General features: G+C 41.4%; 2 protein-coding genes across 2 annotated transcripts; both read left to right on the top strand.

The window, feature by feature from the left end:
• The first annotated feature begins 324 nt into the window (after positions 1–324).
• Positions 325–10,616, top strand: znf384b (zinc finger protein 384 b). The gene is made up of 10 exons (XM_079561088.1): positions 325–470; positions 1,167–1,234; positions 2,093–2,264; positions 2,344–2,457; positions 2,751–2,854; positions 3,157–3,239; positions 3,917–4,141; positions 6,298–6,465; positions 8,678–8,756; positions 8,866–10,616. Exons 1-10 carry the CDS (start codon positions 380–382, stop codon positions 9,511–9,513), a joined length of 1,752 nt encoding a protein of 583 aa, XP_079417214.1. The 5' UTR covers positions 325–379; the 3' UTR covers positions 9,514–10,616.
• A 388-nt stretch (positions 10,617–11,004) lies between these two features.
• gnl1 (guanine nucleotide binding protein-like 1) lies at positions 11,005–18,339 on the top strand. Its single transcript, XM_079561339.1, has 12 exons — positions 11,005–11,234; positions 11,767–11,911; positions 12,071–12,207; positions 12,297–12,448; positions 12,838–12,909; positions 13,026–13,218; positions 13,362–13,460; positions 13,560–13,745; positions 14,852–15,030; positions 15,141–15,321; positions 16,498–16,638; positions 16,813–18,339. The coding sequence occupies exons 1-12, from the start codon at positions 11,162–11,164 to the stop codon at positions 17,061–17,063; spliced, it is 1,809 nt and encodes a 602-aa protein (XP_079417465.1). The 5' UTR covers positions 11,005–11,161; the 3' UTR covers positions 17,064–18,339.
• The last annotated feature ends 8,597 nt before the right edge of the window (positions 18,340–26,936 follow it).

Below are 26,936 nucleotides of genomic sequence, written 5' to 3'. Positions count from 1 at the left end.
AACAACAACTCAATTCAAAGTCAGTTGCGGGAGACTTATAATATGTTCGGTGTTCAGGATTTTTTTTATTTATTATTATTATTATTTTTAAACATTTTATAGAACAACAACAGCGACAAAAGAGTAACAAATAATATTAAAATAATAATTAAAAAAAATAATTTATAAAAAGGAGGCGGGGAGGGGGTAGGTGAGGGATTTTTGACCTAGCATAGTAGGCTACTAATCGTATAACCTGTGAATTAAAGCTCATCCACACTAAAACTGAGCGGTGTAGCTACATGCAGGCTTACACACGCTCACCCCGATAATGTACGATTAATTTTCGGATGTTTGACGTTTTAAAATTGGCCGGTATTTTCGTTCGCGGAAGTGACATATGCGCAGACGCTCCTTTTGTCCAAAGGAAGTGGAGCTCAGACGAGGCAGCAGCTTGACCGGAGGAAAAAAAAAACTAAAAAATAATATAGGTAAGAGTGGGAAAACTTCTAGAAATCGTTTGCCGATTTGCACGACGATGGCGTTTTATAACCGACCCCGGGGGCAGCACGCGGGGACACGGGGTGATCCGTCCGCGTTGTGCCCGCAGTCGGCTGTGCTTTTTGGGAGAATGCATGACTCTGCTGCCGCCTCTCCTCTCCGCTCTCCTCTCTCCATAGCCCGGAAGTCTGCGTGCACCGTCGTCTACTACTAGTATTTTTTTTTTTTTTTTCTCTGCGTCATCTTTTTTTTTTTTTTTTTAATCCCTACAGTTTTTTCTATGCTTTGTTTTGGTCCCTATCTCCACTTGTGGCTGGGAGAAACCAAGCCATGCCTTACTAGCTGAGCGTCTGCAGAACGTCGGGCCTACACGAAATGGAGTCGGCCTTTGCGCCATGCCCTAAATTTAACATGATTATATACCATCTTTTATATTTACATTCAGTTTTTGATGATTTTTTAAGGTCATTTTATGCAAAGGCATGGTTAGCAGCAGCAAAAAGACAGTTCCTTTAAAGGTTTTGCTTTACAGAGTCTGCAGAGTTTTAACACTTTGATTCATTATGTTTCAGCTGTGTATAAAGTCACATTCTGTTCTCCCAATAATAAAAAACGTGAATCATGTGTAATCTCCAAACATAACATCCTAGCTTGGAACAAATCTTATTTTTGTTTTTGTCTTGCAGAAACAATGGAGGATTCACATTTTAATTCGTCATATTTCTGGTCTCCTGTCACCACTGTGCCAGGGCAGGTAAGGATTCAGCTTAACCTCTTAACCCCCACCTGGACCGGGCACATTTCCTCTTGTTCAGCTTTACACAAATCTGAAAGCTTCTTGAAAAAAAGCGACCAAAACGGGACAAAAGAAGCCACAAAAAATGACAAGAAAGCAATGGGAAAAGTGGTAAAATGCAACAAAAAAGTAGCAAAAAGGTGATTTAAAAAAAGCTATGGATAAAGTAAAAAGAAGTGATGACAATATGGCAACATGGAAAAAGATCTGTTTAGATCAGTGTTGTTGGTCTTAGCTTTCAAATGAGTTGCACAGCTCTCCAGTCAAGAAGCTTTTAGGTAAGGCTGAGATGAAGAAAATGCGCTTGGTTCAGGTAAGGATTCAGCTTAATAAACAGCCAGAGTTGTAGTTAAGTCATAATTTCAAGTTCAAAAAGTCACCCTCAAACCTCATTGTTTGACTTGAGTCACGAGTTAAAGCCCGGTTCTCAAGTTCTGGATCTCTGTTGTAGAGCCTCTATGTCCACCTTTTTGTACAACATGTGGTACATTATACAATTACTTGATACAGATATGGCTTCTGGAGTTTCTTTCATCTGTTTTCAAAGCATATGAAAATTTGCATTAATTGTATTCAGACGAAATCTGTGATTTTATGATTTGATTTCAGATTATTAATGTGTAAATTCAGCAGACTGTAGAAGTCCTGCACCACTTGAATTATTATTTTGTCAGAATCAAGTTAAGATGTACTTTACCGATTCCCTGTTTGGAAACTTTTGAATGTACAAGTTAATTACAGTTATACGATCAATTCCTTATGTCGGTGTTTCATTAACTGCAGATTAATTAATGCCAAACATTTGCAACTTCACAGGTCCCCATCTCTGCCGGACCTCATTACCAGCCGGCTGTGGTCACCATCCCCACTCCCGGAGCCAAGCTGGAAAGTGCAAACCAGCCGGGCCGTGTGCCGCACCACCACGCTCCACACAGCACTCAAAGCATCACGGTGCTCCCTGTGCCCACCACCGGCATCATGACGGCAGGTACGAGTCACCCTGAGTCCTTTTAAAGCAAACCTTTCCACTTCACGCGCTTCACCGTTTCCTGTGCTTGTGTTTGCAGCCGGTCTGGTCATCACGACGCCACAAGGGACATTAGTGAACTCGTCTCCGTCTTTTGTCTCTGCGCATCCAGGATCAACATTAGCAGTGTCACATCTCCATGCTACAAATACTGGTGAGTCACACTGTAATAAGTGAAAACATGAACTGTTGTGCATGTGCGTGGTTACATGGGTTATTATGATAGAACTGCTTTCATTATAGAAGATACTGTTGTTATATCTGCTACAATTTGATTTTTATTTTCTAGCATTTTCAATTTTGACCTAGATTTTTCAAAACTGGTTTTAGCAACACTTGAATCTTCTCAAATAATTCCACTTGATTGAACTTGGCAAGGTCAAAGGGAGAGAGAGAATTGTTGCCTTCAGTAGCAAAATAATTCCTGTCTTTGTGCTGTTTTTCTAGAAAAAAAGCCTTCGAAAAGGGGGAGAAAAAAGAAGGCCACTATGACCAGGATCGGGCCTGAGGGAGAAACTATTATTCTGGCTCACCTTGCGCCAGACGGACAGGTAATGTAGCACAGCATGCACATTATACATACTGTGTTTTAGATTAAGCCTATTGAATCATCTCAATTATCAAACAGCAACAAACTCTATAATATATAAACGCTATAATTCTGCAGAGAGCAAAATCTCCTGAATCCCAGGGGTCTTTGTCTATGTCTATGTCTATGAAAGACATCTTATAGTGTAGATGTGAAAAAGTAAAACTGTATTTAAATGTAACGACACATTTCATTTCAATATATGTCAGAGATTAACTTAGTCTTGAGCTGCACAATTGTTTCTCATCATATACTGTATCTCAGGTGACGCAGGTGGAGGTCGACCCGTATGACTTGTCCCACGAAGAGAACGTCCCGTTAACTAAAGACAGCACCAAAACATACAGGTAAAGACGCTGCACAGAGCAATAGACAGTGCATGTTTTTGTTTGTCTGTGCTTTAGCTGACTGCTGTGTGAGCATATCCATGCACTGGCTGCTGTTGCTTGATTATCGCCCACCCTTCTTCCCCATATCCTGTGCAAGGCTTCACGACACGCTGCGGCAGTACAAAGCTGGTCTGCCGTTAATGAAGACCCACTCTGTTTGTGTTTTCTGCTTCCTGTTGGTTGTTTCATAACTAATTTTGTTGACATCTGCCTATTAGTGACGTCCTGCTGTTTTAAGCCTTCTTCATGTTGCTCTGGCTTGACATCTGCATCTTTCCTTTTGATTTCTGCAGCTGATTGTGCGTCACTGTTTCTTTCCGGGCTCATTGCTTTTTATGCCACTTTTTTTTTAACGTGTTTGACGTTTGGCTTAGGGATGGGCGATATTGTCTTGACGCAGGTTTGGACTGCTAAATGTTTTTTATCTTTTTGATTGATTTTTAAAATTGGTAACATACTTGATCCTTATTTAGCATATCTTCCAATTAACAGTTTGGATCAGATCTGGTAGACTGCGGATATATCGCCCATCTCTACCTTCTTCATTTTCTTTCCTTCTCTGTGTCGCCCTCTTGCTTTCCTGTGGGTCTTTTTCCACTCCCGTCCTCCCATCTCTGTCTCTCCTCCGCCCGTAGGTGCCGGATGTGCGTGGCGACCTTCTTCAGTAAGTCAGACATGCAGATCCATTCGAAGTCGCACACAGAGGCCAAACCGCACAAGTGTCCTCACTGCGCCAAGTCTTTCGCCAACTCCAGCTACCTGGCCCAGCACATCCGCATCCACAGCGGCGCCAAGCCGTACACCTGCTCCTACTGCCAGAAAGCTTTCAGGCAGCTCAGTCACTTACAGCAGCACACACGGTACTACTGACCCCCCGCCCGCCCGCCCTGACCCCCATCCCAGTACCCACGTGTCGGCATCCCTACATCTCAGTTTCCCTGTAGGGGTGGGCGATATTGGCAAAACTGAAGTTGACGTTTTTTTTTAAAGAATATAACAGCCAAAACAAGTGCACTTCCAAAGGTCTGTGCTGTGATTTGATTTGACGAAGGACAGGAAAAAATATCACAAATTTTCATTGTTCCTTTTTAGTCATGTGTTTTCTGATTCTGTTCAATTCTAGCCTTGTTTTGGTCCTGATTTTGTACATTTTAAATGTTGTATTGACACAATTTCCTGCAAAAACTATATCAACAAATTTTGCTTCATTTGATTATGTAAATGTACTGTTTGCTCCTTGACTCTCAGCTTTAAAAAGACCCTATACCTGATTATTTACAAACAATGAAAGACAAAGCCGCTAAATTTAAAAGGGACAGTGTTTAAAAATGTCAAAATTATGTATTTTCCTCCCCCTACATGTTCCAGCCATGCCCTATGGTGTAGAATGAGCTCAGACCTGTTCACCACAACTGCCTCTAAAATCCGGCACTGTCACTCAAAAAGTTGTTACTTCGGGTCCCAAGTGCCGTCCTGCACGAGCTTAATGTAGAAGCTGCAGTTACTCGTATGACCTGAGGTGGCAGTAGTGAGTATAAAATGGCCAACTTGCATCTAGCCCCTTTAAATGTTGTGTCCAAACTCATTTGAAGCATCCAAATTCTTCACAAACCGACAGGCACAATTCACAACTCGTAGGATTACCTTTCACAGTCACTTTCACTGAAATGGTAGAAAGGTTAAATCATCGACTGGACCAGGTTTTGGTCAAGTTGAGGACATTTCGCTTCTAGTCACAGAATCAGAATCAATAGTTTTTATTGCCATTGTTTGTAAACAGGGTCACAACCTAGGATTTTTTCTCAGTGAAGACGTGCAACATTTAACATGAAAACATATAACACAGAGTTTAGATTAAAAAAAAGCTACAAAACTTTAAACTATAAGGCTTTAGGGGCATGAATGAAGAAGCATCTTCTTAGCTCTTTGGGTCATAAAAGACACTTATACCAAAACTGGAGCAGTTTAAAAAGACCCAGGCAGCTCCCAGGAGGAGAGAATCAAAACTGCCAAAAATTCCTATTGACAGTATCACTCATTTAGCAGGTCCTTGTTCTGCTCTGCTGTTGAGTCAATGGACATGGGTCGTCTACGTCGTCCATTGACTCAACAGAAATGCGAGATAGTGGGAAATACCGGATAGATGGGTCCGAGTGCCGCGTCCACTGCTCCTTACGGGTCGTCCCAGTGGCATCGAAGGATGGGTCAAATGCAGAGGACAAATTTTCCCTACAGGGACAATAAAGTATACAAACCAATTATTAATTAGCCTGCAAGTTCATGAAATTGATAGAAATGGTTTACAATTAGGTGCACCGTGAGATATACAAAAGGAGGACAAAACAAACTAGAAAAAAAAAATCAGGTATAGTGCCTTTTGATTAATTCCTTTTAATGATATTCTAGTTTTTCCCATATCTTCAGCGATTAGAAAAATATACATATATTATCTTGTAGCCTGCTGTACAGTATCTCCCACCTCTATTTCCCCTCATCGTCATTTTCCCTGTCCAGCCTCTACATGGACCTTTTCTGGGAAAGTGATTTGAAGTGGTGTTTTTATTTGTTGTCTGGCTCGCATGCTGTTCATCTCCTTCAAATGGCAATCTACAGTAGTGCACATTGCAACTAATTTCATTGTTACTGCGATAACAGCTCGGCACGAAATCGCTCTGAGGATGTTTTGTTTTGGTGTGTGCTGCGTTTCATGTCACCTTTTCAGTTCTTTCTGCATTGACTTTGTTTAACTTCTTCCAGAAAATACGCTCTACTTGCTCAATTACAATCATAGGTTTTTTAATTTTCACCCGCTGTGTTGCACATCATTTCTAATTTGCGTAGTATCATATATTTCCATTGTAGCCCTGCTTTGCTTACACTCTGCTGATGTCGTCTCCTTGTTTGCAAATGAAGTCCCAAGCTTTCTAATTCTACTCGAGCAAAAATACTAAACCTTTGATTGCTTCCTTTCTGTGGTGTCCTGTGGTGAGGCTAATTTCCCGTTCTCCGTTCACAGGAACCACACGGAGTCAAAGCCCCACAAGTGTCCCCATTGTACGAAGTCTTTTGCCAACTCCAGCTACTTGGCCCAGCACCTGCGCATACACACCGGAGTGAAACCCTACTCCTGCATCGTCTGCGAGAAGTCCTTCAGACAGCTCAGCCACCTCCAGCAACACAGCAGGTAAGTCAATCGCTCGGATATGGTTACTCATCTGCACATTTGTCGACCTATGAATTAATGGTTACACTTTAGATTACAGCCCACAAGCTCCATGTGTAGGTACAAGCAACAAGAATGAGTAATTACACATGTAAGTGCTGTTAGAGAAATAATAATGGTGTCTGAGAGGATAGATGAAGAATAGGCAGCTGTCTGGATGTCTTATACAGGAGAAGTTTATTTACCATCGTTACCGGACATGAACTCGAGACATTGCACTAGTTCTACCATTCAAGTCTGTCTATACTTCCAAAGAAGATGGATAAATACCCTGGGGCGTCATACTGATAAGTAGAAGCAAATCATTAAGTGGCTGAGAGTTGGCACCTGAGCACCACTGTCAAGACTATAACAGAGATGGTGCGGCTGTACAGCTTGACCCAGTATGATAAATAGCGATTAAAATGTATCCTCTAACAAGTACAGGCAAATACATAATAAAGTGCAAGGTTTATAAAGTGTAACAATGGGTACAAAGTGTAACAAAGCTGTGTAGTGTGTAGTTGCAGGTGATTTGGCCGTCATATAGTTGTGCCAGATTTATAAAATGTCATAAATTGAGGAAAATGCATAACTAATAATAATAACAATGCTTACACTTGTATTGTGCTATACAAGCCTGTGTTACGAAGTCATTACTCATTCACGCCATACTCGGTGGTTAGCTACTGTTGTAACCGCAGCTGCCCTGGGGTGGACTGACGGAAGCGAGGTAACCAGTCTGTGCCATCGGCACAACCACCACCTCACTCACACTCTGTCTTTCATTCTGACCAATAGAGTTTGGGAATGTGATGTCATATCGCTAAGCATTATGGGATTAGCAGAAATTGTAAACTACTGGAGATTTTAAAAGTTATTGTTCACATTTAAACACTTCGACACCACAGTGTGTTAGATGTATTTACCAGCAGCAACTCAGCAGCTAATGGAGCTGTTCCACAGCTATTTTCTCCACTTTTTATACTGTTTTAGCTAATGTTAGTCATGTATGCTAACAGCTGCAAAGATGGCGGATCTCCATGGTAACTGTGGAATTTCCCGAACTCTATTGCACATGTTTTTAGTGGTAGGGGAAACCGGAGTACCCGGAGGAGACCTACACAGACACAGGTAGAACATGCAAACTCCACACAGAAAGGCCTGTAATCTAAAGTGATACTCTATGGCCTTTATGTACAAGAGGGAACAGAGAAAAATAGAGAGTAACTAGGTTGAACAAGTGAAAATAACTGCATAACTAATGTGCAAATACACCATACCTAATGTGTAACTACATGTTAGCGCGGGCTGTGATCTTAAGTGATACACACTGTACCGTGTACACCTTTGTTGCACTTTGTACATTAAATCTTGCACTTTAATGTGTAACCGTACGTACCTGTGTAAATACTTTCCTGTTACCTGTACCTACACATGGAACTTGCGGGCTGTAAGTGTTACCCAAGTAAAAATGGGTCAATAACAATATTTTTCTTGCAATCGGTTGCGCTTGTGTGACAACGTTAAAAAGGAGGGAGAGCAGGTCGTAATTGTTTGTCAGATTTTTCCTTTTAACTGTCAATCTCTGGGTGTTTTGACCTGGTTTGTGGTTGATATCCCTGTAGTTAGAGGAACTATCCACATGAAACAAAGCGGACATCAATTACAATGTCATCTTTGTCTGCACACATCAGCTAAAGCTCTTTAAGGATTCACCGAGCCGCGATTGTTGTCGGTTGAAAGTCAAAAGATTAGTTTGTGAACCCAATCCGTAAAAATGAGAGATATGGTTCAATATATGTGGATTTTCTAGTGTCCCCTGCCCTCGTTCAGAGATCAATCAGTATTTCTTGCAAATACGTGAATGTAACCTATGGTAAAAAAAAAAAAAAGTGGCATAAAAATGATTATTAAAGCTCCTATATCTGATTATTTATTTATTAAGCTGCTGACAGGAAGTGACATAGATAGAGGTAAAGTTCCAGAGCAGTTTGACTAATTTCCCATTGACATAACATGGTTGGCACGGCAACGGTTTAACATTGTTTGTTCATCTATGTCACTTCCTGTCTTTGTCCAATAAGAAAGTGAGACTAAAAACGTCACAAAAATGGCCAAACTAAAGAAATTGTGTCTAATGTGTCATATTATGCACTTTAAATACATTCTTCTTCTTCTTTTTTTCTTGCAGGATCCACACAGGAGACCGGCCGTATAAATGTTCCCACCCAGGCTGTGAGAAATCCTTCACACAGCTCTCCAACTTGCAGGTTTGAACGAATCCTCAACCAAAAATTTGAATGCGCGCATGTCATCATTTTCAAACATAAATGTGCAATACTTTTTAGCATTATCTTTCCAATAACCATTTTATTCCAGTCACATCGACGGCAGCACAACAAAGACAAACCCTATAAGTGCCCCAATTGCAACAAGGGCTACGTGGACGCGGCAGGTTTGGATGTGCACATGGCGACCCACACGGTGAAACACGCCCGGGTCTACTCCTGTGGCCTCTGCAACCGCTCCTACACATCAGTAAGACAAAGTTCGATTTATGAAGACAATTACCACATGAATCGCTATGATTCGTCTCCTCACTGGCATCACTCAGCCGGGAGCTACTATGCACCGTGTAGTCACCTGTCCACTGTTTCCCCTCCTCTGCCTATGCTCCCTTCATCCCAGGAGACCTATTTGGTGCGACACATGGAGAAACACAACACGACGCAGTTAGCCTCGGCTTCAGCGCAGCGGAGGAACCAGCAGCACAGCAAAGCGGCAGCAGAAGCGGCAGCCAATCGACCCGGGGGAGGAGCCAATGCGGGTCAGCAGCAGCAGCAGCCCCAAAGCAACTACCAGCCACCGGAAGGCGTGCCCTGCGCCTTTGACATCCACCAGTACAAGACGGTAGCAGCCAATGACATTCATTACAAACCTGTCAACATGTCTGACATGACTTCTCACAAAGACCTGTGCCTCACTGTGTCCGCGTCTGCGATTCAAGTGGAGCACCTGAACTCCTAAAAAAGACTCAAATGTTTCACTTCTAAAGGAACTTGTTTAAGAAAATAAGACACAAAATGTTGGCAAATGAAAGCAATATGAATTTAAACAAGAACAAAAGACTGTACCGGATATCGACTAAAGGCTAACAGGACACTGGTTGCGTTCATGACATCACGACATTATAAACTGTGAAATGTTTGCTTTTTTATATTGCGTATGACACCACCTGGTTTATGGTTCTCCATGTGAAACAAAAACTGGCATAAAGTTCAATGTCCCCTCTGTTTTTCCCACCACAGTGTAAAAAAGTGTTGGCATTACTCACCACAAGCTCGATTGTTCTCTGTTGAAAGCCACAAGATTAATTGGGCTCGTCTGGTTCTGATCCCTAACGAAAAGGTTTAGTATGTTTGTACTTTCTGTTTTGATATTTCTTTCATGAAAAAACGTAAATAACCACTTGCCTCGCCTGCGTTTGAAACTACGACATCAAGTAGTTGAATCACGTGAACGCAACCTACATGAAAAGTAGTACATTGTCACATTCATGTATAGGCTGCCACTCTCAGTCATCCAGCATTTTGAATTGTTCTTTTGCCTGGCTGCATGTAAAGGCTGCAATGATGTGTATTTCAGTCCATCACAGTGATGGTTTTTAATTGAAAGAGTCAGTGATTTGTTATTTTTATCGTTGCTGCTCTTCTAAACACATTCACCTTCAGCTGTAAGTATTTATAGCTTTTCTGTTTTTAGATGGTGATTGATATGTGAAGGTAAGTTTTACTACTTTCACAGTAAGCTGGTCAGACAGTGTTACTATCTTTGAACGGATCTGTTGAAGATATCTGCCTCAAAAAGGGAAAAAGCAATTGCTTAAAGGTATAAATTGTCAGTGTTTTTATCAGTTTAGTAGTTGGGATTGTTTGGATGATCCATGTTAAGACTCATTTGCAGACCTTCACATAAAGAGATGTGAGTAGCCTCTTCATGTTTCATGTAATTCTAGTGTACTGTTCAGCTTGTGTAAATAATGTAACTATTCAAATGTGTTGTTGATATGATACATACTATCCAAGTTTACATAACCTCTTTATAGACAAGATGACACTTCATAGATCAAGAGAAAAAATAAATAAACCATACCAAAATCACTCTGGTGTGTTGTTTACTGTAATAATTGAACTATTAAATCAGTTTGCAGTTTTAAACACCCTTTAATAGCACATTTTCCATGTCCCGATTAGTCTATTGTTCGTTAAGTAATAAATGAGAGGATTATTTCCATATTATGTGGGAATGAGACCGCTGGAATGTGCCATGCTTGTGATGTGTTTACAAAAGTGGACTGTACCATTGTGATACTGGAGGGCACTATTTCATAATACTTTATTTTTTTACGAGCTACATTCTCTTTTATAAAAGCATTTAAAAGTAGTGATTTTCAGACCTGGAAGGCCTTAATACAGTAAAATATCCACAGATTGTTTAGTGTTGAGGGTCGGATGGTTCGGTCCGCTCTGCAGTCTGCAGTGGAGATGGCGTCACTGAAAAGTGTAGGAGTCGAGAAACTTCACCCATGTAAATATTATTAGCGAAAGCTGTGTGGCACACGAGGAGATAGTAGCACACAGCTCTTAGTTCATTTTATATCCACATTAGTCTGAATATGCCGCGGAAGAAGCCATTCAGCAACAAACAAAAGAAGAAACAGCTCCAGACCAAGCGTGAGAGAAAGAGAGGTAAGTGCACGCAGTGTTAGCCATGCTAGCTGTAGCTTTGCTCTGTGTCCAGTTTGTAGGTTTTACAGCAACGTTTCATCGCTCTGAACTTTTAAAACCTATTAGTTAGAGACATATTTGCGTGTAAAGACACACTGGCATAATGACAACCGATGGGCAGCTTAGAGATGAACTTGAGTTCATATTTGTATTGACAAGTCAAGATGTAGTACAGTTTTCATTAACGGTTCATAAATACTGTTTTTTTTTTTGCCCCTAAACCAAGTTATAATGGTTTCTTTTGTCGACAGCCTGTCCTTTCTTTTCATGAAGTGCTGTTTACTGAAAACACTGCATTGAGGCATGTCCAAACACTGCTGGGTAGAAAATATGTGCAAAGTTTTAGATTGAAGTCCCACTCACGTAAACTGTAATTCACTTTTGTAACTTAAATATTTGATTCGTGTTGTATCAGCACAAACTATTTTAAATGTCTCCTGTCCATTTGGGCTTTGGGGAATTTCCATCCAATTAACCTGCATTTCTGTTTCAGGAGAGACTGGCTCAGGGCCCAGCAGCCGCAATGCCAGTGTAGAGCGAGGAGACCGTCAGTCAGACACTTCAGACAGTGAGACCACTGACATCAGGAGAATAAACCAACAGCCCATCAGCCAGGATGGAAGACACGACCCCAACAGGTCAGGAGACCATGTCATCCAGTTTAGGATGTCCTGATGGAAGCATTCCTCTGTCCTGAGATTGATATGTCATCTTTGTAAACTTGGCACCATGTAGGCTTTACATGAGAACTGGTCAATGATAATAATGATACCATTGTCTGCTGTTTGCCTCTGTAGATTTCGTCTGCACTTTGAGAAGGAGAGTAAAGAGGAGGTGGAGAAAAGGAAGAAGGTTGCCAGAGAGAAGGTGCTGCAGCCTGTTACAGACAAAGAACTTGAGGTTGATATTCATGACATCTACCCTTCAGAAAAAGGTCAGCTGTGTTTATGTCTAACAATACACCATACTGCTCCTAACTTGTGATTCAGTGCGTGACATCCTTGACTTTACGATTTCTCCTAGGCCTTGGTTTCCCTCACCGGCCACCTTGGAGCTACGAGATGACACGAGAAAGCCTGCTTAGGAAAGAGGAGAAGTCGTACCGGGAATATTTGGACGACCTGCACTCCAGAAACCCACTCGGATCTCTGAGCCACTTTGAACACAATCTGGAGGTGAATTCAACAACTATTAAGTAAAAAAAAGAGTCTGCATATGCTGCCAATAAACCCCATTTTAATGTAACATGGCATACAGACTGCAGCACGATGAACCAAGAGTCTGAAGAGTTGTAGCAACTTTTCTAGTGGAAAACTTTGCTTTATTTACACAGTGTTCTTAGATTGAAAAGCTAGTGCTTGCAAGCACATTTCAGATTTGTTGCCCAGTTTATTGACAAATTTATTTTACTCATTTACTTATTTTGAGATTGTGTTGTGCCTAGTTATGAAATATTTTTATCCCACATGATTTATCACTTAACAATCAAGTAAACCTTTAAAATTGTTGATATAAAAGTGTGTTTTTTAGCTAAACTCATGTCGTGCATATGTGCATTTCTCAGACCTGGAGACAGTTATGGAGAGTGTTAGAAATGTCAGACGTCATCCTCCTCATCGTGGACATCAGGCACCCGGTGAGTAAAGCAATTGCAACATGTGTCCAGTAGATGGAGACAATGGTTGTATTAAATCACTGTATGAAAAGACCTGCAGTTAAGTTACAACATTCTCTTCATTTTATTCCTCACAGGTGTTGCAGTTTCCCCCAGACTTGTACCACTACATCACAGGGGACCTCCAGAAGCAGGTGGTGTTGGTGCTGAACAAAGTGGACCTCTGTCCTGCTGCTCTGGTGATTGCCTGGAGGCACTACCTGACCTCCCAGTTCCCTCACATCGAAATAGTCTGCTTCACCTCCCACCCCGGCCAACCCTACAGCACAGGTGAGGACAGCGGCCGATGTAAAATACGGTTATGTGGCCATACTATACAGGAGAACAGATCGGGTTCTTAGCCTTATCAGTGAAGTTAGGATCGTCACTTCAGCTCTTTTGAATCTCTGTGTCCTTTGTTTTCTTGCTTCTAGTGCTACAAAAGAAGAGAATGAGAACGAAGGCCAGCTGGAGCCACGCTGGAGGCCCTTTAGACATCCTCCGAGCGTGTCAGGAGATCACGGTGGGGAAAGGTAAGCACTGTCCACTCAGCTGTTTGTATAGAGTCCATCTTGATATACTCTGTTCTGCATACGCCAAACAGCTTAACTCTGGGTCCTTTTATGCCACAGTTGACCTTTCAAGCTGGGAACAAAAGATAAAGAGCGACGCTGTGGCCGAGCGCATGGATGGAGACGGGGCAGATGAGGGGCCCGGGGCGTCGGTGCTGATGGAGCACCACAGCGACAGCGCCATGGAGATGAGCGGCATGTCCCAGGAGCTCTACAAAGACGGCGTCCTCACACTGGGCTGCATAGGTACCAGTGTTGTCACGATACTGAAGTTTCAAACTCGATTTCGATACTCAAAATAAAACTTCATTCTTGATACCGCTTTCGATACCACAGTAAAAAAAGAAAAAAAGCCCCTTTTAAATGTCATATTTGCTGTAGGAAACTCTTGTCTACATGGCAGAATATTTTATTTCTTATTTTTTATTTTGTTAGTTTATTTGAACAGGGACAATGCACATTAATTAACATCACTGTAAATGTGCCAGTTTTAGCTCTAAAGTTAGTTTTCAACTGTAATGCCTGGGCAAGATGTAGATTGCCAACAGTAAATAATATACAACAATAACAACAATCATTATTAACCTGTAAAATGATAAAGCAATTCATTAGTATGATCTCACACACAACCTATGTTAACATTCGGCACAAACACTAACATTCGGCACAAACACTACACCATAGACAAATACACACGGGCAGAATTACACAACGTTATATTAGTTTATTCAGATTTACCATGTTTTTGAGACATTAAGTAATAAAGGGTCTAATTTGTTATCTCTGATTAACTGTTGCACATAGTCAAATGTATATACCGTTTTTATCGATTAAACCTACAATATAGTGTTAAGAGACTGGATTTGGCCCAGGACCATCATGTTAAACACTGTCTGTTTCTGCCTTCATGAACAGTAACAGTCACTGCTGTCACATTTAAGAGCAGAACAGTGCATTCATTCACAGCACAATGTTCAAACTGGCCACTCATGAATATATTTAGGGGAATTTTAATGAAGTACAGATAGGTAGCATGTAACTATACAGTTGACATTGGTAAAATTTAATTTTGTTGAGATTTTTTAAGAGAAAAAAACGACTTCAAATGAATATCTAGCTTCGATACCACTTTTAGCATCAATTTAGTATTGAGGAATCAATTTTTTTGACAACCCTAATAGGTACAGTATAGGAGTTCTCAAAGAGAATGTTGCAAAAGAGAAAAATTACCGTAGTCATCTGAAGTACCCAAGTGCTACAAAAAAATCGATATCTAGGAAAAAAGTCTAAAAGTTTGATAGCACTAAGACTGAAGATTACAATATGACTTTCTCCCTCGTTTTTTGGCTCAGGTTTTCCAAATGTCGGCAAGTCATCGGTGATCAACAGTTTGGTTGGAAGAAAAGTGGTGAGCGTGTCTCGGACTCCAGGCCACACCAAGTACTTTCAGACTTACTACCTCACTCCCACAGTCAAACTCTGCGACTGCCCCGGACTGGTCTTCCCCTCCCGGGTCAACAAGCAGCTACAGGTACAGAATAAAGGCGTACTGCTTTGTGGGCTGCTTTAAAGATGTAAAGGTGCATCTGTAAAAGTTTCAGTGTTGGTAACTTTATCCTGTTCTGTGTGTTTTTATTTCAGATTCTTGCGGGCATCTATCCAGTGGCTCAGCTGCGAGATCCCTACAGCTCCGTGGGCTATCTCTGTGAAAGAATGCAGTTTCTGCCTGTGCTCAAGCTGAAACATCCAGTTTTGCAGGAGAGAGACCCGCAGCAGGAGAGCCAGGGGGAGCCCGAGTGGACAGCTTGGGACGTTTGTGAGGGTAGGTTCAGGCGCCTAACATGACTGAATCTCAGAAAAAATGTATGCTATTTTGTTATTGGGGCCCAACGGATATGGATTTTTGGGGTCCGATACTGATATGAAGGGGTTAGCACAGTCAATAACCGACATATAGGCCGATGTTTTAAGTCTGAAGGAGGAGACGACAGCGCTCAGGAGATCTATCAGCCTTCAAAGATCACAAAGTCTGAAGTCTGGGCATATTTTGGGTATTTTAATAATGCCGGGGGACAGTTGATAGAAAACAGTTATCCGTTTGCAGAACATGCAGGAAAAAAGTGTCTGCTAACGGCAGCAATACTTTGAACCTCATGACTCACCTGCATGACCGTCACCCACAACTCTATAGCCAATGTAAGTAAGTTAAAGGGACTATACGGAGTTTAAACATTTTAAAATGATGTATTTTCCTCCCTCTACATGTTCCAGCAATGTCCTAATGTGTAGAATGAGCTCAGACCTGTTCACCACAACTGCCTCTAGAATCCTGCACTGTTACTCAAAACGTTGTTACTTCGGGTCCAAATTGCCGTCATGCACAAGCTTGATATAGAAGGTGCAGCTACACTTATGACCTGAGGTGGCAGTAGTGAGTATAAAATGGCCAACTTGCATCTAGCCCCTTTAACATTAGTGTTTTAGCTGAAATGCATGATGTGGAGACTTGGGTTGAGGGAAAATGCAACGAGTCGCCCCATTCGCTACTTGGGCAATACCATAATGCATTGCGCCTTGGGGGGTTCGCTGCTGTAAACAATATAGTGTTGTGAGCTGTCATCAAAGAGACCAATATTAATCTTTCAAATACCTTAAAAAAACATCCAATTCCACTAAGCCAAAGCTTAAGAAAATCTGTACCTTTTTATCTATTCATATTGAAAAGTCGATCGGAAAAAAGCTCTTGTTAACCTCGTGTGTACCTACCTCGGCTAGTAGCGTGAAGTGACACAACAACAGTGTGCATTTGTGGGAGCTCAAATTTCGAACCCACGACCTACCAATCACGAGACGACCCACTCTACGAACTGCACCACCATCGGGCCTTAATATTTATGTCAGGTTGATATCCTTGTGTGTAGTATTGTTGTCTAATGTGTACTTATACTTTTATTGTACTAAAACAGCTTTTTCCCTCCGCATCGGTTTACATTTTCAGCCTGGGCAGAGAGAAGAGGTTATAAGACGGCAAAGGCGGCCCGTAACGATGTTTACCGCGCAGCCAACAGTCTCCTGAGGCTGGCTGTCGATGGACGACTGTGCCTCTGCCTCAGACCTCCAGGCTACAGCTGCCTCAGAGGTAAGAAAACTTTTTACCTTTTGAAGGAGGTCCAAAACGCTGCAGAAAGTACATCAAGAGCGAAGCATCGAAAGGGCGCAGGGGACATTTCGATAACTTGCTGAAAAAGGAAATGGCAAACTTACTGGATGAGCAGACATTGATTTATCGTACTTTTTTTTTTTTGTCCTGCAGAGCACTGGGAGAATCACACGGATCTGCCCGACATCATGGCGTTGCAGGGCAGGACGAACGTGGAGGAGGTGTCCGACGAGGAGGGGGAGTCGAGCAGCGAGCCGGAGGAGGAGGAGCGGGACCGCGACGCTGACGACGACGAGGACGGAGACGACGAAGACGAGGGCTTCGGCCGCCCGGCGAAGAGCAGGGGCGGGCAGCAGCAGCCGGTCAACATGTTCAACGTGCTGAGAGAGAACGAGTGCGAGTGACCGACGAGTACACGCCGCTTCACCGGCTGCGTTCACAAGATGTCACAGCGTTCGGGAGTGTTCACAGAGTAAAACCGAGGTGTAGGATTGTTGGAGTTCTTCGGTAGAATCTATAGTTGTCATAGCGACGGGATATTTAGTTGTTTAGAGCGCGGACATTGGGACAAATTGCAGCCTTTGTGTCCTTTTCTAATTGCTTCATTCAATAATTTTCTGACGTTAACAGAAAATCCACAAAGGTCAAAACATCTGCATTATGAATCTTCATCATCAGATTCTACCTTAGAAAACCTTCACCCTGCACCGAAATTTTACACTGTGGATCGAACGCACCTAAACCCAACCTATAAGCTCCAGTTCAAGTCCTGCAGATTCATCGTCATTACCTACATTCCTTTTGACATCAGCATCTGCCTTAGACTTATCTAAATGCCTCTGTTTTATCATATTCAGAGTGTGCCCATGCTGTGCCTCTGCCCTGTTGGTTTTTAGTGTTAGGAAGATTAAGTTTGACATTTTTGCATGCAATTCCCTGAAGTTATTCTGTTGAAAAAGTAAATAAAAAGCCAAACAAGCTTTTCCAAATCCTCCTCGACAGCGACTGGACATGAAGCATTTATTAAAAAAAATAGGGGTCTTTATGTGGCTCTCAAAATACTATAGTAAAGCGAAGTCCTAGTTTTCATTTCATAGTTCACAAGTCTTTAATAAAAAGCTGGAGATTGATTCAAGGCAACATGAGTAAGAAAGCAATGGTTTAAAGTGTCATTAGGTTATGGGTAGCGTTTATGGCTTTATTAATCGATGACTGGTTTATAACGCTGGTGATACTTTCCAACACACAGCCTCATAATGAGGGTCTCCAGAACGCAATGAACATCTGTTTTTGAAAAGTATCATTTAGATATAGTAACCCAGTTTATGTGCTAAAGTATTTAAACAGTACTCTGCCCTACTTTCGGGGAGGGAGCGTGTCGGATTATTACAGGTTTAGTCCTGTTTTTTCAGGACAACTCTTTTTCAGGAATCAGACGTGTAGTGTTTTAGCTACAATCATTATCCTCTGATGCTGGTTTTCTCGAACGCACACTTTTTATTCTTCCAACCAACAGTTCAGTGTCTAAAAGTATAATTTAGATCAGTGGTTCTTAGCTGGTTTGGCGTCAGGACCAACAATCACATTGGGACAAGCCATGACCCAAATACGACTTACACTTGTGAAATGTAATGGAAAATATAGTCTTTTCCTTGAACAAGCTTTAAAGGAACAGGCCAACGTTTTCCACTGAGATATGCTCTTACCTGAGCTTAGACGAGTTGATACGTACCTGTCTGGTCTTTGTGCCCATGGAAGAGCGTGGTCGCTTCTAACTTGACTCTGTTTGGAGCTATAGGAATATACAGGGAGAGCCCAAATGCTAACAACATCTTTGGTCGTGACTGAGGGCACGCACAAAGACCAGACAGGTACGCATGAACTCATCCAAGCTCAGGTAAGAACATATCGCAGTGTGGAAAAATGGTGGCCTGTTCCTTTAAATAAGCCTAAAAAGCTGAATTTATGATAAAAGCAACCCAATAATAGGCTCAAATGTTGATTCTATACTTTTTCTCTACATACATGTTTTCTGGGACCCGAAACACCAGTTGAGAACCACTGATTTACATCACTCCTCTCTTGATCAAGTAAAGGAGCCTGGATATGTATTATAATAGATGAAATAGTTTTGTTCTGATGCAAAAATGATTTTATTTCAACTGTTCCAGCCATACTCGCTCTTCTGTGAGTGGTTTAAAGTGTTGGGTGAGCCATGCAGACAAGACAAAACATCTTAATATATTTTTGGATTATCCTGATAATATTTTTGCAATCTATCAGAGTATGCTGAGATGAAAAAAAAAAAAAAAAAAATGCAGATGAATTGGTCCAAACAAATGTTCCGAGGTGTGTGCGTAAAGCGCCTGCGCCTTCCTTACTTCAAAGGCATCCACTTTTTAAGCTTTTTCGGTTGATGTTATGTGACAGTGGCCCAAAACGTTGCGTAGAAACAATTGCTATTCTATCTAGGCTGTACGTCGCCCACCTCTGGCATCAAACCGCAGCGGTCTCTTCCTGGTACATTGCACACAGCGCCATTCAAATGTGTGAAAGTGGGCTCTTATGAAAACGACTGAACTCGCTGTTTCATACGGAGGTGTGTTGGAGTTCAATGCTGCATTCCACATTTCATATCTTGTGTAAAAAAAGAGAAAAAAAAAACTGGATGGCTTTCTGCAATAAATTATAATCTTCAAAACTTGGAGCTTTGTTTGCTGAGTGAATCTGTTTAGTCTATTTTTTTTTATATTTTTTTTTGGAGAGTGAAAGGAAACCTGGGGGATAAATCTTTATAATACACATAATGAGAGAAATGAATGGTTTCACACTTATTTATGTGTCTAATTCCACCTCATCCGTTGCCAGTGTACAGAAAAGAAAACAGTCATTGAAATGCAAGTGCTCCCTATGATTAGGACAGTCTTCTAATTAAGGGGCGGGACTTGTCATTACGTCTTTTCATAACAATTACATAATCTGAGGAACATGACTGCACAATTCAACAGTTGTCTGGAGTCCATCTATGTGACTTGTTAAAGTAGGAGGGCGTGCATTGACAGCTTTTTTCTCGTTCACACGGGAAAAGAATTAATGATTGACCCAAGTTTCCAGTTAACGCCTGGATACAAAACATGGAGAGGCTTTACTGCTGGAGGTGCTCCAGGTTGAAGAGTAAAAGATATATAGAACAAACGTACTTCCTGTTTAATGTTTTGGGCTTTTTTTTCTTTTGTGATAGAAGGGCAAGTGCTATGTTTGTGTTGCGATGGGGAAACCTATTCCAGTCTGACAAGGACAAGGAGACGACATCACCGAGCCACTTCGACCAATCAGAAGACTTCATTCTGTGACCTTTATTGTCCTTGAGAGAAGTCTATAAGAGCAACTGAAACCATTGTGAGGATAGCACAGCGTGGGCAGAACTAAGGTTATGCTCTGAGTGTTTCATACTGTGAAACTATTCAAATGGAGGTCTGTTTGTTACATGCGTCACTTTAAAGGTGCACTATGCAACTTTTTATGTGGAAAAAGTTGCATAGTGATGCTTCTGTGTATTTGACCTTGTAGAGAACCAGTGGCTGTATGAGTGGTCTGTATGGTGCCTTTACTTTCCATCATGGTGCTCTCTAAGACACTCCAGGGTCAATTGTTTGGAAGGTTTTCACAGCTGACAGGCCCTCTCACTAGAAAATCTACAAAACAAGTGACCCTAGAGCGTTGTAGAGACCACTGTGATGGAAAGTAAAGGCGCCATGCTGACCACCCATACCTGCTGGGTAACTACAAGGCACAATATCAACCTTTTTTTTCCCCCCCGCATAAAAAATAGCATAATGCCTCTTTAATTGATTGACTGCGGAATTCTTCCGCAGTCAATTATTGGTTTTCATGTTCTTTATTATTATTCCTCTTCCATCTTTTTCCCGATTTTCTAGAGCTTTCAGCACCTTCATGCTTTGTGCAATTTATGCAAGTTATGCATCAAAATGTTCCGCATGTTGAGGAGAAGGGTGCTATTACTTTTGGGACTTCTGCAACTTACGTTTTTTCCGCAATCGGCCAAAATGTCGGAGATTTTTCCCATTGACTTATAATGGGGCTGCCGCAAATCCATGCTTTTCTGCACTTTTTTCTGCATTTTCTGCAATTTCTGCACTTTGTGCATGTTCAGCTTCTGCAACTTGTGGGTTTTGAGAAAAAATTGGCCTTCTGCAGTTTTCCAGTTTTTTTATACGAGAGTTTGAAATTTTTGCATTGGTGTGTATGGGGGAATCCAGCCAATGGGGAGACTCCAGGACTTTCAGCCATTTGTGCAGCTTCTGCCAATCAAGCACTGAGGCCATTTCAACAGTTTGACCAGTTTATGGAATATAAAAGTATATGCAATATTAATAATTTATGCAAAGTAACCACTTTATGCATTTTAAACCGTTTATGCAACTTAAGAGTTTATGCCATTTAGGATTTTTGAATTTTAAAGAGTTTATGCAATTTACATAATTTATGCAAATTAACCCATTCATGCATTTTACCACTTTATGCAGTTTATACAGTTTATGCAACATGACATTTTATGCATTTTACCAGTTTATGCAAATTAGATTATGCAAATTAAGCAATGTATGCAATTTGAACAGTTTATGCAATTTCTGCATTCGCTTCCCGCAATTCCGCAGTCAATCGCAATGGCGCAGCCATTGCATTTCTAGTTGTAATTGGCGTGCTAAAAAATACCAAGGGTCATCTGTATTTTTAGACTTTATTTCATTTCAATGATGCCTTAGTAATAGTGTATGTTAGCTTTAGGGTTTGGGGAGTTTGGACGTGGTTTACACCCAGTTTAGATATACAGTAATTAAGTCCAATTCAGATCTGTTTGATTTAGATCCTGATCGAAGCCTGATGATCTGATATTTTACGAGGTGGTGCCACTTTCATAGGGTACATACAAATCACATATTTCCTAGCTCAACATTGACACTCATTAGGGTTTTGTTGCCTGTGCTGTGGCTTCATACAGTCAGAGGTAGAAGTGCTTTCCTCCGTGGAAAGCACTTAGCACTTAGGCTTATATTATTGTAGCCACATTCCTGATTCTTTTTTTTTTTTATTACAAACAATGACAGAAGAAACCACTAAATGAACACTTTCCTAAAACAATTGCAGCATCCCAACTCTTCACAGGGACAAGTTTATAGGCAAATAACAACTTGAAGTGTCTGTTTTCAGGGCTAGAAGAAGAAGAAGAAGAAGAACTTTATCACTTAATCCGTCATCCTGGCCTATTGTACATGTTTTTAGTGGTAGGGGAAACCGGAGTACCCAGAGGAAACCTATGCAGACACAGGGAGAACATGCAAACTCCACACAGAAAGGCCCCGTCCAGGTGGTTACTTCCTTGAAATGCTAGAAAACTCGCCTGGAGTGAAATTGGGGGGGAAAAGCTTTATAATTGGGTGCACAGTGTTTTTCCCACAAATGTCTGAGTTAAAATATAATAATAAAGGACAAAACAAACCTTGTTTCACAAATAGAAGAAAAAATAAAGATTGGAAACATAATTGTGACACTGACTTCTCTGTGAAGCCAAAAGAAAGAACCTCTAAAATATATTAAAATTATAAAACATATGGAACTGATCTCCAAACATTTCAATGTTAATGAAAACTTGCTCCTAAGTTCATCTGGTACGGATCAGTGCCTGTAATTTACGGCTCTTTTGAGAACTGCGGGTGTTGCTGTCATTGACTACATTAACTCACATCATCATATTCAGACCGAGATTCCTCTGTGATTTATGCAATACATGGACGGAAATCCCCCCTTTTTTCCCCTTTGCAATTTGGGTTCATTGCCAAATGTGTACATGCAGTTATGCTATTTGCTGACTTGATAAACGCAGACAGACATTACTGAAATAATGGTTCAAATCCCGCTCCAGACGATCGTACCCTTGGGCAAATCACCTCACCCACATTGTCTGTGCAAAAGCGAGGTGTGTGAGTGCTTCGGTGGTCGGGGGGCCTATGGCGCAGATTGGCAGATGTGTTTCCGTCAGACTGCCCCATTTTTATGCATTTAGAGTGAACTGATAATGTATGAAAATTTGAGCATCTGGAAAAGTGTTGCACAAGACTAACTATTATCTACATTGGAGTTTTTTTTTTTAGATTTAAACGTGCATTATGCAACTTTTTATGTGAAAAAAAGAGTTGATATTTATGTATTTTACCCATAGACTGTATATATAAATGGACAGCTTCTGCTCACTCCTTCCTGTTTACCATAATGACCACGCTCGAGGGGGAAATCATGGCGGATTTACAGACTCCCCCTGCCCAGCTCTGACGAAGCATGTTCCTAAAAAAGGCATAAGGGCGGGATCTTCACTGTAGACCCTTGCGTGACGTGTAGCTCGCGCGGCTCTAATGCTAGCAGTCCGACCCTCATTAAGTACGAGATTTCTAAAATTCTTCTTATGAAGACCAGCCTGGTTTCTTTAATTGTGACTAACCCAGCGTTATCTCAGGAGGAATATGTAGCCGTAGAAAGTGTTAAAAAATAGAAACCAGGCGTTAAAGTTGTTTTTAACGTGTCCTCTGCTTTTCAATGGGAGACTAGTGGCAATATGGAGGTACGACAGTAATGGCGGCCTCTAGTGTCATGGGCATGAAGCAGATCAGGATCACTTGTTTTGTAGGTTTTCTGGTGAGAGCAGAGAAAACCTTCCAACAATGGATCCTGGAGCATCCTAAAGGCCACTGTGATGGAAAGTAAAGGCCTCATACAGCCACTGGGTCACTACAAGGTCAGATGTACAAAAATATCAACTTTTTTTTTCACATAAAAAGTTGCATAATGCAGCGTTGATATGAGATATGAAATTTCACTTCATTTTGTGTCCAGGTTTTGTGGTTTATTTCACTTCCTGTGGGTGTATTTGACCTTGTACCTTGACTTGTTTGAGAGGTCATTATGGCGGCTTTACTTTCCATCACACTGGTCTCTAGGACAGTCCAGGATTAATTGTTTGGAAGGTTTTCTCCGCTGACGGTCACCAGAAAACCCACAAAACAATTGATCCTGGAGCGTTGTAGAGACCACCATGATTGAAAGTAAAGGCCATGCAGTGGGTCTCTATAAGGTCAAATAGGTATTAGGACTATATTTCCACAACTATGCAATTATCAGCAAGTCATCAGCAACACCAGAATGTGATTTGAACATGTTTACCTCATATCCGGGGACACAGGTGGGTCATGTTTATGAAATATTTACAAAATAGCCTAATCTTTTGTAGCCTAACTTTAATTCTTTCAAATATGGTGACTCCAAACAAAGTCTTGAATCTGGGCCAAACGACACTAAAAACAGCCCTGATCATTTGGACCTTTTCCTAATTCTGATTCACAACCATGAGACGCTTAATTTCCTCCAGCTATTGCGCTAAAAGGTTGCGGTTCCCCCCAAAATTGTATGGCAATGATTAGAGCCAGACAAAGCCCCCTGATTTACAAGTGCACGACACCATAAATTTCACAACTGTTAATTAAATTCGGGTGTGTAACATGTCAGTGTTCGTCGCCTCAGTAATGCCCATGTGTTTTGGATTGGAGTTTTTCTCTTCTTTTTGAAAGCTTTCTCATGATGTCGTCATCGTGTTTGCCCTTTTAGCTTTCCCCGGGTGACCCTTCGTGACGTGTGGGTGAGACCTGTGAGGACTGAATTGGTTACATGTGGGAGCTTAGCGGAACAGAGGAAAGCATTAGGCAGTTTTACACACACCCAGAAAGGTAAGCTGGACATGGTTATACGCCTCATCTGCAAAGTTTAACAACAATGGCTGTAATCGTAAAAAGCCTGTGTCCCAAATGAATTAGCAAAACGGCCCTGTACTGATTCTTGTTATAGTAAGCAAGGTCCTGGAGGCCTTGTTTTTCAGCATAGGTGGATTTCAGGTGATTTCCAGCAGGGATTGAAGTGAGAATGTTCTGAATCTTAATGACTTTTATGGTTCGGTGAACGTGTTTGTGTAAGCGCTGTTAAACGTAGAGTTTTCTCTCAGAGGCTCTGGTTCTTGACCTGTCGTCTGTACTGGGATGTTTTAGTGTTGAGGACGCTTAGCCTCACACTCACAGAGGGTCTGTCAGTCGCTAACGATCTTTTATTTATCAGGGCCTGCATGTTCTCCCCGTGTCTGCGTAGGTTTCCTCTGGGTACTCCGGTGTCCCCTACCACAAAAAACATGTACAATAGATACCAAATCTAAATTTGGAATAAAGGTGTTATTCGACTCTGCAGTCACTTTTTAGAATACTTAAGTACTAAGTGCTTTATTTTTCATTGTACAATTGTACAACAAAATTGCGTAGATCAGATGTTAGGGTTAGTCCTGAGCCGCTGCGACTCTGCATCTACCACTGTGGGCTGCTCTCAGTGCTCCTCGGAAACGATGCACTGCCTCCTGAGTTTGTCCCTGTTTCAGAGCATGGTGTCCTGCACTAGTCAGCTCCTCCACCTCCTCCTTCCTCATCCTCCTGCGCAGCTCCCTCCGCTCCCGCGGTGCCACCTCGTCTCACTCCTTCTTGCCTTTTGTGACGCCTCCACTGTGCTGCAGGTGTGGAGGGCTCTTGGTGCCTCTTCAGTGTTTCAGAAGAAGCTACTCTAGCTAGCTAGTGTTAGCTGTTTGTTTACATAAAAACTGCAAATGCAGTTCACAGCAAAAGGCAAAAACACTGCTGCACCAAGAAAGAGGGAAGCAGCCTCTTGTTTACGTGCCAGCATGGAGACATAAAAGTGAGTGCCACCACTACATACTTGGTCAATATAAACACAGCCTGTTGCTACGAGATTTGTTGCTGATGAAGCCACTTGCCGAGAGAAGTAAAACATCCACAACACTATTTGATACTATCATCGGCTTGTTTGTTTTGTTTTTTTACTCTGCAAAAGTAAAACTACTCTGTCAAGAACAAGTTTCATGTAAGTCTTTCCTGACGAGAACCTCTGTGGTCACTAGGGGGGTATCAAATACAACAGTATCAAGCAGGTGACAGCTTATACTTCCCCTTCTCTGTGCACTTTGATCACTTTGAGAGCTGCTTCAGTTGGAGTCAGAGTGCCGTTCACTCTTTGACACTTTTGGAAAGCGCTTTGATGCACAGTACTTGTATCCACAGACCACACAGGCAGATGTTATTTACAGCCCGGGCAGTTGTCCCCCCACCTCCACCGTCCTGGAGCAGCGGGGGGTGACGGGCCCTCTGCAGCCAAAACTCTCCTCTATCGCAAAAGAAGAAATACACTACAGTTTAAGCAGAATAAATTAGTTTAGTTTAGTTTAGTTTAATTATTTAGATAAGAATTCTGCTCAAAAGGAGTGGGCTGAAGCAAAAGTTTAAGAGTGCCGACCACCGAACTCAATCCAATAAAAATGTTCATTTCACAATAATAAAAAAGGACATAGTCCAAAAGGAACAAAACAACAACAATGAACAAAACAATAACAATGAACAGCAGCAAAAAAAGGTATTATATGCACTCATGATGGCATTTACCTTAAGTAAGATACATGAGTGAAACTCTACACTATCCATCCCCAAAAGGGAGTAATGCTAATTACGAAGCACAAGCAGCATTTACATACACACAGTGTACATGCGCTTGCATCATGAAATAACTTTGTCCTACAGCAAATTACATCATCCGTCATACATTCAACATATTGAGATTAGTCTCATTGGCAAAAGAAAACTTGTTACACTTCAGTGCGGCTTAATTAACACAGGCCAAATACATCTGAATGTAGCTTTTCTACTGCAGTAATTACTAGGGCTGGGACAAAATTACAAAATTATAACCTGTAGTTTTAGTTTATAATTCAAGATCAATTCTATTGTCTAATTTAGAAGCAGTAGCAATGGCTCAGGTACAGAGAGAGCATCATTATTTTTTACATTTTCTCGACTTGTTGCATCTAAATGGATTTTTCTCATGTTTGTTTTGTGTGCCACATCCTGACCGTCAAATTGCTGGGTTTGTGCTACAGATTCAATAAAGAATTATCAGAGGAGTGACAAATACTTTCGAGGAGAGGCTGTAAAAATATGAAATATGTGCTTTATTACTTTTGTTGTGATTGAAAGACCGATATTCTGCACCATATTTGAAGCATCCCATAGTTACAGCAATGACAATCTTTTCTGAATGACTCTCAAAAGTAGCTCAAGTTTCAGAACAGCTCACTATGGATAGTTATGTGTGTATGTATCGGA

Source organism: Gobius niger (assembly GCF_951799975.1).
Source record: "Gobius niger genome assembly, chromosome: 8".
Classification (NCBI taxonomy): Eukaryota; Metazoa; Chordata; class Actinopteri; order Gobiiformes; family Gobiidae; genus Gobius; species Gobius niger.
The sequence above is the reverse complement of the archived record's forward strand: the minus strand, read 5'-3'. Positions and strand labels throughout refer to the sequence as shown.

Excerpts from the sequence above, each read along its gene's own strand:
- znf384b (XM_079561088.1), top strand. The coding sequence starts at position 380 with ATGCGCAGACGCTCCTTTTGTCCAAAGGAAGTGGAGCTCAGACGAGGC. Across the intron at positions 2,458-2,750 it reads TCTCCATGCTACAAATACTG|AAAAAAAGCCTTCGAAAAGG; the intron begins GTGAGTCACACT and ends CTGTTTTTCTAG. Across the intron at positions 2,855-3,156 it reads ACCTTGCGCCAGACGGACAG|GTGACGCAGGTGGAGGTCGA; the intron begins GTAATGTAGCAC and ends ACTGTATCTCAG.
- gnl1 (XM_079561339.1), top strand. The coding sequence starts at position 11,162 with ATGCCGCGGAAGAAGCCATTCAGCAACAAACAAAAGAAGAAACAGCTC. Across the intron at positions 12,910-13,025 it reads TCGTGGACATCAGGCACCCG|GTGTTGCAGTTTCCCCCAGA; the intron begins GTGAGTAAAGCA and ends TATTCCTCACAG. Across the intron at positions 15,031-15,140 it reads GGGTCAACAAGCAGCTACAG|ATTCTTGCGGGCATCTATCC; the intron begins GTACAGAATAAA and ends TTTTTATTTCAG.